The sequence below is a fragment of the Triplophysa dalaica genome, chromosome 6, assembly GCF_015846415.1.
Source record: "Triplophysa dalaica isolate WHDGS20190420 chromosome 6, ASM1584641v1, whole genome shotgun sequence".
Lineage (NCBI taxonomy): Eukaryota > Metazoa > Chordata > Actinopteri > Cypriniformes > Nemacheilidae > Triplophysa > Triplophysa dalaica.
Window position 1 is genome coordinate 7,023,809 of NC_079547.1, and position 9,804 is coordinate 7,033,612.

General features: G+C 36.1%; 1 protein-coding gene across 1 annotated transcript; it reads left to right on the plus strand.

Annotated features, from left to right (window-relative positions):
• The first annotated feature begins 1,105 nt into the window (after positions 1-1,105).
• On the plus strand, positions 1,106-9,595 carry LOC130424925 (uncharacterized). The gene is made up of 15 exons (XM_056750914.1): positions 1,106-1,228; positions 1,980-2,182; positions 2,329-2,400; positions 2,536-2,769; positions 2,847-2,953; positions 3,124-3,292; positions 5,161-6,103; positions 6,328-6,446; positions 6,781-6,903; positions 7,039-7,104; positions 7,269-7,357; positions 8,479-8,584; positions 8,876-8,981; positions 9,094-9,149; positions 9,305-9,595. The coding sequence occupies exons 1-15, from the start codon at positions 1,108-1,110 to the stop codon at positions 9,398-9,400; spliced, it is 2,610 nt and encodes an 869-aa protein (XP_056606892.1). The 5' UTR covers positions 1,106-1,107; the 3' UTR covers positions 9,401-9,595.
• Positions 9,596-9,804: the final 209 nt, after the last annotated feature.

Consider the following 9,804-nt stretch of genomic DNA (forward strand, 5'->3'; position numbering starts at 1 on the left):
CTATCCATTGAGTGAGTAACAAAATAAAAAAATATCATTATAGTACACGCAAGAAAACTTAACATTCATATATAAAACACATAAATAATAATCTATATGTGATGACACAAGAATTTGCATGGGCAAACTAAATACATTAGTTTGCAGTGATGTGCATTATAGCTGTGACTCACATGAATATTGTACAGCTTGTTAAGCGACTGAAGTCATTCCCTGTAAATGCATTTGAAGTTAGATAATTAATGTGGCTTTGGAGACGGTCCCTAAATTTACGATAATCGAACGTCCAGAGTGAAACCAACTATGGTAGTGAACAAATACTGAATTTGTAAAACTTTTAACTGCATAAGTTGGCAAAACTAAATAACACTTAATAATAGTACAAAATATAGTACGCCTTCTTGTTATTTTCCTTCACGTTGTTCCATTACAGACGGATAGCTTCGTTTTGCCATGGCCAAATGAAAAGACTCATTATCATTATGCGGAGGTCGTCATCATCACCTGTTCGCGCTGCATGATGTCCAAATGTGTCACAGTTTATTAAATAAATTAAGAATTACATTTTTTTCAAAGAATTCTGTAAAGTTTGTAACATAACACTCCGGAGCCAGAAAGTTGAATACGCGTCTTGTTTACACTAAAGTGTTTTTCATTCGGTTCTCGAGGGGCAGGGTTGGTGCAGGGGTCCTAAGCAACTTGCGTAGTTTGCGTATCGGAACGATCGGCTCTGGGCAAGTCATATCCGTAACGGACACATCTTAACGAAGCCATTAAAGGAATCTTTAGCTTCAATGCGGTGGTTTTACGTGGTCAGTAAAATCACCACAATTATATCGATTACACCTTCCAAAGGAATGATGTTTTTTTCGATCATTTTATTTTTAAGGTTACATCAATACTATTAAATTTATATAAAGGGGATTTAGTTACTACGTGATAATTACTTTGTAATCATCCACTGTATGTTTGTGTAATCTACGTCATGCACGTGTCCTATCCCTTGCGCACTTACTACAACGCATTCTTGCACGTGACAATCACGTCCTCATTGACGCTTGGGTCAATTTAGCAGATTTTGCTTTTTGTAAATTGGCATGTTTAAACATGGATCCAGTTATCTACCAGCAGATTGTGTCTTATAAATGCCACGGCAAATACCCCGATGGACTCTGCAAGAATGAAAAAAACTCATTTCGCAAAAAAGCTAACCTTTTTGAAATTGAAGGTAGGCCTTATTATGAAAGCCACTTTAATCGTTTGTAATATCTTCGATGATGGTTGACTATCCATGCTTAAAACAGTTATTTTGTGAAGGGTGAATTCAGATTTCGCTTTTTTAAAGCTCTTGTTTAAGTACTAAGCTTGATAACGAAATTAAATTGAAACAGTACCAAAGTGTAATTGGAGTGCATATACAATAACTAACATCAATTAAGTTTTGTTAATGCAACTATACAGTGCTATTGTACTAAATATACAGTGATATGCACAGACGTGTATATGTAGCACATGCATGCTTCGTTGTAGGACGTTATTAATAAATAAATACTTTCATTAAAAGTCTTTATGACAAACATAAATTAGTATTAGTAGGGTATGCGTTCTTTGAAGGCTGCATTTTAAGACCGATTGTAAGGCCATCCCAATTCGAAAAATGCTTAAGATGGAGCCTCAAATGCCATATTTTAAGTGCATAGTGCATAGTATGTCATTTGGGTCACACCTTATATTTGTAAAGGTGCATGTGTCCGAGTGCGCATGCGCGCCTGAGAGTGCTTCATGTCTGCAGCCAGACTCTTCTCACTATTCATCGTAGAGCATTTGAAAAACAGAGTTGTGACACACTTTCATCTCTGTTCACCACAAGGGTTACCATAACTTAATCTGTACAGTATGTGTATGTATAGTATGTGTATTATGTATCTTGCATATATATGTTGAATAACTATATTATGTGTAAATTTTTTTTGTCATAGATGGCAAATTGTACTATGTCCGCTACAAATCGACTCCCAAAGCAATCAAAACAGAAGTTGTGCTTGGGATAGAAGAGGCCAACAGAATATTTGCTGAGTTTCATAACAGCGACATTGGAGCACATACGGGGCAAAACAAAACAAGATATGCCATTTCAAAAAGATTTTATTGGCCTGGCATGTCTCAGGATATTGACAAATGGGTACTAACCTAAGTTACCATTCTTTTAAGTAGCTTCATTGTAATATTTCACTGTGATTTATATTTCTTTGTTTATACGATTTAAAACGAACACATTTTAAATCAATAGTTTAATTGAAGCCTCATATCTGTGTATGTTTTTAAAAGGTGGCACAGTGTGGCCAATGCCAAGCCAGTAGTACCTCCGTAAAAGAGGGGACTGCATACACGCCTATTGTGGTATGTATTATTTTCTTTACGCCACAATATGTTAAGTATATTGAATGGGTCATATTTAAGGTGTTTGAAATAACATTATACTGTCTCAAGATATAATAACAATTTGTTTTTGTTTTTGGTTTAAATTTGCTTTAGGTTAATCAGCCCTTTGAGCTCTTAGGGATGGATCTCATTGGAAAGTTGACTTTAACAGATAATGGAAATCAGTATATCTGTGTCATTATTGATTACCTTACAAAGTGGCCCCAGGCCTATCCTTTGAAATCCAAGTCTGCCATAGAAGTGACCCAGTGTTTGATAAATTTTGTGCATCAGTTTGAAGCTCCAAAAAGAGTGCTAACAGATCAGGGGACAGAATTTGTGAATCAGGCAAGTTTTAATATGAACAAATTAATATCATCTTCATGCTTCAGAACAATAACTAAAAATAATTTTCCTGTTTGTAGCTAAACAGACATGTGTGCAGTGTGCTTAACATCCAGCGGTCCTTATGTGCACCCTATCATCCGCAGACAAACGGTCTTGTGGAACGAATGAATGCTACCATACAAAGGTATCTTGTGAAATATTTAAATTGTGCATAATGACTTTAAGTTTAAAATTAATTTGTTAGTAGGCCTCTGCCTGTGTTTCATTTAGCAAATAGACAAGTAATATTAACTTAAACTGTTATTATTGCTTTTAATGTATCTTGTTTTATATTAAACCATGTTCAAAAATCAGAGCACTCTGCAAGCTTGTCAAGGACCAGCCAAAGAACTGGGATAGGCATCTCGATGCTGTCATGTTTGCTATATGCACAAAAAAACAAATGACAACAAAGTTCTCACCTTACTTTTTGATGTTTGGGAGAGAGGCCCGTTATCCCAGTGAGATTCCAGAGCACTACAGGGTAATGTAAATCCATTGAATTTTAATTGGTTATTTACAGCAGGGAAAAGGATTTGACACATCAGCATTTTTATCAGTAAGGGGATTTCTAAGTGGGCTATTGACACGAAATTTCCACCAGATATAGCCATCAAGCCAAATATTGAATTCATACAAAGAAATCAGAACATTTAAGTATACAAGTTCAGTCATAATAAAGTGAAATGACGCAGAGAATAAGTATTGAACACACTTTATTTAATACTTTGTAGAAATGCTTTTGTTGGTGATTACAGCTTCTAGACGGCTCTTGTATGGAGAGACCAGTCTCTGCATTGCTCAGGAGTGATTCTGCCCATTCTTCCACACAAATGGTCTCTAAATCTTGATGGTTCCTTGTGCTTCTTTTAAGAACTTTGATCTTCAGTTCTCTCCATAGATTTTCTATGGGATTTAGGTCAGGTGATTAACTGGGCCATTCCAGAAGCTTGATTTTCTTTCTTTGAAACCACTTCATTGTGTCCTTGGCCTTGTGTTTGTGATCATTGCCCACACTCTTTTCATATTCAGCTTTCTGGTAGATGGCAGCAGAGTTTTATCCAGAATGTCCCGGTACATTTCTCCATTCATCCTCCCTTCAATAATATGAAGTCTGCCAGTACCCCTTGCTGAAAAGCAGCCCCAAACCATGATGCTTCCACCCCCAAACTTAACTGTTGGGGTGGTGGGCAGTGCCATTTCTTCTCCAAACATGGTGTGTAGAATGACTGCCAAAAAGTTAAGTTTTGCTTTCATCTGACCATACTATAGTCTCCCAATAATCCACAGGCTATAAACCGAGCCTCAACATGCTTTTTGTTCAGCAATGGAGTCTTGCGTGGTGAGCGTGCATGGATGCCATTGCGGTTCAGTGCATTGCTGGTAGTTTTCTTTGAAACAACAGTACCTGCTGATGCAAGGTCTACCTGAAGTTCTGCCCGAGTGGTTCTTGGCTCTTGGAGAACTCTCCTGATGAATCTTTGGACTCCTCGGACAGGGATCATACTTGTAGCACCTGATCGTGGCCGGTTTATGGTGAACTGATGCTCTTTCAATTTCCGGATAATGGCCCCCACAGTGCTCACAGGAACATTCAGCATTCTGAAAATGCACCTATAACCATTCACATCAAAATGCTTTTCAACGATAAGATTACAACGATCTACAGAGCATTCTTTGCTTTTACCCATCATGAAGTCTTTCCTGTGTGCCTCCTAGGTAATTAGAAACCTTTATATACCATCAATTAGGACTCAAGCAGCTGATATCAATTAGTACTGATAGGGGGCAGGGTTTCTCTCTCAATACTGACAGATTTCGGGTGATCTCCTGGCTTTCTATGCCATTTTGCACCTTGTTACCTTCATGTGTTCAATACTTATTCCCTGTATCATTTGACTTTATTTATTATGACTGAACTTGTATACTTAAATGTTCTGATTTCTTTGTATGAATTCAATATTTGGCTTGATGGCTTTATCTGGTGGACATTTTGTGTCAATAGCCCACTTAGAAATCCCCTTACTGATAAAAATTCTGATGTGTCAAATACTTTTTTCCCCGATGTATATTAATGTAGTTTCCTGAATGGTAAGTAGGTCTTATTAGTTTTATTGAGTCTTTATTATGTATACATTTCAAGTAAGTCTTTAATAGACATTAAGTCTTTAATCTGTGTATGTGTACGTGACTCCATCTGTGAAATCTAGGAGATCATGTGATCATTGACTTATTAATTTTATATTGAAAGTTCTTTATTAACTTAGAAATTTGTGAATCACAAAAAAAGTTCCTTAAGGGATATTTTACAATAAAATGAAAATCCTGTCATTATTTATTTGCCTTGTTTAGATCAACCACAGTATGGAAGAAACAATATCTGTGGAAAAAGTGACAGAGTCTGCAATAAAGCTCAGTGAAACATTACTTGAGGCTGGGGAAAACATCAAAAAATCCCAAAAAAAGATACAAAAAAAGTGTCAATCATTAATTTCAAAATTTAAAGTCGGTGACAAAGTGTGGAGACAGAATGTCAGAACCAAACAGCGTAAAGGTGGAAAACTTGACGCAAACTTCCTTGGTCCTTTCACCATCACTTCATTAGAAGGAAAGAGTGCTGACCTTGAAAATGGAATGGGTGTGAAGATACCCAAAATAAACATCGACCATCTGAAGCCATATTGTGAAGAGAGTCCTAGAGTCCCTCACAAAATACAGAAACCCTCAACTATCTCTCAAATTAAAGGAAGACCTATCAGCTCTCAACAGACCCCAGCACCACAGATTCCTGGTTGTGGCCATCATTCCTCACCAATCAGCTCAGCACCACAGACTCCTGATCGTGGCTCTCTATCCTCCCCACTCAGCCTAAAGCCACAGACTCCTGATCTTGGCTGTCTATCCTTACCACTCAGCTCAGCACCACAGACTCCTGATCGTGGCTGTCTGTCCTCATCTGTCAAATCAGCGCCAAAGTCTCCTGATCTTTGCTCTCTATCCTCACCACTCAGTTCAACGCCACAGACTCCTGATCTTGGCTGTCTATCCTTACCACTCAGCTCAGCACCACAGACTCCTGATCATGGCTGTCTGTCCTCATCTGTCAAATCAGCGCCAAAGTCTCCTGATCATGGCTGTCTGTCATCATCTGTCAAATCAGCGCCAAACTCTCCTGATCGTGGCTGTTTGTCCTCATCTGTCAAATCAGTGCCAAAGTCTCGTCTCCAAATATCTCCTGCCTCTAATGCCAGCTTAGCTCCGAAGACTCCAATATCCGGTATTAACATAGAAACATGTATGTATTTTATACATCGAACACATAGCATAGTATGTGGCATTGTATTTAAAGTAATTGGTAAAATATAATTTTTTGAACCGTTTGGTGTTTCCTTGCATAATAGGCATGTAACTTCAGGTTATTTTCTCTCTTACCCCCTTATTTAACTATGAAAATAAACCTTAGTATGAGACATACAGTACCTTTATTTTACCTGCATCATATCAGTCTTTTTTTCATAGGTGTGAGAGAGGCCTGGAAGGGGAAAAACGTAAATGTTCTCCTTGCAAAAATAGGGCCATTCAAATTGTTCTATGCTGATATACATCGGACTGCACCCACAATGGAACTGGAAAGTGAGGTAGACTTGGTCCAGCTTAAAGGATGTTTTTAATAATTTATTCACAAATCTTTATTTAGAAAATTCATGTACCAGTATTACTGTTGTACTGCTTAAAAGTGATTATGAACTTGTATTCTATTTAGTATGTGATGTCTGAAAAAATACAGAGCATCTTTTTTTTATATTTCCACCAGAATTCATTTTCTACAAATGAATACAAATAGAAAAAATGTTTTTGTTTGTTACTAGTTCACAGAAAAAACATAATTTTACCTAAACACAGATTGAATTCAGATAAACTGAAAATAATCTATATACATTATATTTTAAATATATATTTTATTTCTACCAGGTCATGAATGCCTTTGTCTACATCTTGGTACGAAAATTTAATGAGAGTTCACAGGACAGAGCTGCCAGCATTGACAGTTATGAGATGAGTAACATCTGGATACACAAGCGGGCAAAAGTTAAGGTTGGTGAATAGCATGATGTCTTCTATTACATTTTATACCAACAGAAACATTAAAAATTAATTAGAGAAATTTAATCATTGATTGGTAGATGGATGTCTGGGAGGTTATATGAAATGTACCTCTTGAATTTTCAGATGGATCCACGGGACTATAAATACATTATAGGAATCATTAATCACTGCCATCACTGGACTCTAACAGTATTATTTTTTGCTTACTACCTGTTATGCTCTTGTGTTTCTATAACAATTAAACATGATGCTTTTCTCTATCAATTAATACATGCCGTTGAAGCATAGCCAATGTTAAGGTTGGTTTGGCTGTTTTCTGTATTTACCTTTGTAATGTGAGCTCATATATTAAGGTCATGATCCCGCAAGAGAAGAGGGCTCTATATCTGGATCCTATGGGGGAGAGTCAAAACAACCTAAATAGATGCCAGGATGTGACAAGGTAATCCATCCTTCTGTGCTAGTAATGTGAAATTTGTAATAATCATGAAATTACAGTTTTGTTGATTGCAAACACACGATTATGAACCATCTCACAATTTTCTTTGAACTGTAAAACAGAATTACAACTACAACAATCAGTACAAACCTTTAACTGTTATATCTTATTCAGTTACTATAGTCCAGTTTGTATTCAGTTAGTTGTCTCATTTTAAAATGACTATAATACACAGATTTCCTTGAAAACAGTACTGAGATCAATTCATAACACAATCACTAACTAGTAAGCAGGAATCCCTTTCCAATGTCTGTTACTGAAATAAATGGAAAACTATGAACTTTTTGCCCAACAAATGACAGTTCCAGCAACAGCACATCATTAAAACTCATTAACTTGCCCACAGCATTCCCTCACTTAACCCTACAAAGACAGTTCAAATATCAAAGCAACCAAATAGCTGTAAAATGAAGGTGTATCAATGCACATTTCCTGCTTGTCAGCTCTGAAGCTGTCGGAGCTGCTGCTCATCTGAGCAACTTCTGTAATGTTATCAGAACACATACTTGATACAGGATGATCCATAGTTCAGAGAACATGTCCATCACAAACAACAGAAATTTGCATCACTACCAATAATTTGCTCTCCTTAAATGGGCACGCCATCTTCCTTTATACCAGATGCATAGGACTTGCATGCACACCCTTTCGCCAATTTCAATTCAAGTCAATTTTATTTTATTTATATAGCGCTTTTTACAATGTGCAATTTTCCTAGCAAGATCTTTCTAATACAGTTCATTGGCCTTCTAAAAGTAGGATTAGAGATGATAGGTTCTTAAGTCTTATGTCTTAACACAAAGTTGACTTACCCACAAGCAAGGGAACTTTTGTTATCTACAAGGTATCAACTAAATAAAAACAATTTTGGAAAGGGCTGGAACCCAACTTTCATATGGTATGGTGTAATGGTTATCTGAAATATGTAAAAAATCACGTGTTGGGTTTTTCCCAGATTGCATCACATATACATGATGTGTTGCAAGGCCCCAGAGTAGCAAAATAAGTAAATAAAAATGCTAAGCACTCTTTTACTCTTGAGTGTTCTTTCCAAATTGTTACAGATCATTCATGAGGCAAAAAGGATTTCATATATCCAGATGGGTGTGTGGCACACTCCCACACCCACTGCAAAGTGATTGCTCTTCATGTGGGGCCTTTGTCTTAAAGGTAAGCATTGAAAATAAAACTGATTGTATATTGTTGACAAAAAAGCTTTAACAGCTTTTTATGTTGTTTTTGTGTGTAAGTCACAATATAAGTAAAAAACATATTAGAAAACACAACCCTGAATAAGATTATCCCAAATGTGTCAGTACTTACAACTTGAGAAACAAAGATGTATCCTCAATTTTGATAACTGTATAAAACGTTTTTTCGCTCTCAACTGCAAACAATGATAGACATAACATTTTGCTTTAGAAACACCTTATCTGTTAATCCTTTACCCTTTTAATCTAGTTTGCCGAATGTGTCCTTGAGGAAAAGCCCATTGAATTTTCTGCATCTCAAGATGGTGTGGAAGATCTAAGGATGAATATTGCAACTTGCCTCCTGGAGAAAACAGGTAAACACTCTGGTCTCGCACCTATCTTGTAAATATGTATTAACTGTAATGTATTAAAAGTAAATGTTGTGCATCTTACACCCTTATCTACCCTGATGCTATTGTTCATCAGATAACTTAAAGGACTTGTGTTACTTCTGTGGGGAACACAATACTGGAAGTGATTGGGTAAGTATAGACGTTCTTCCGTTTCAAACACAATTTAAAATTTCTTCTGTTTCAAGCAATTTTTTTTATAGCAAAAATTGCTCTTAGAGTAATGAATAATTTTGAATGTATGCTTGTTTACATTTTAAAATTGATTTAATTGCCAATATGTTTAGATTGGCTGTGATGTGTGCCCACGCTGGTTCCACACTGTCTGTGCAAAAACATCAGTGAAGGTGTCAAGCTTCATCTGCCCAGCCTGTTGGAAGTAACTTGTAGAAATAAATCATCATATTGCTTTTACATTTAAAAAAGTCTAAAATGTTTTCAAGACCCTTAGTAATTTATAGTAAGTTGTGTTCAGTGTCTCAAATTTTTCGTTTTTGTAAATGTATTTGTTATTAATGATTATTGTTACACTACAAAAGAGACAACAATTGTTCAGCAATCAATAAATAGTTGTCATGAAAGCAAACGGAAAACAATGTGTTCAGATTCCATCAGTTCTAGTGGCCCCTTACGAAACAAAAATATTTTGTAGTTGAAATACAGTTAAAAATACTGTATAATTCTATTATATTTGAATTTTACATTTGCATATATTGAAATTATATTATGCTTACATTTTTCAGTAGAAATACTTAATGTACATTGTAATGTAGTAATATTTGGTTGT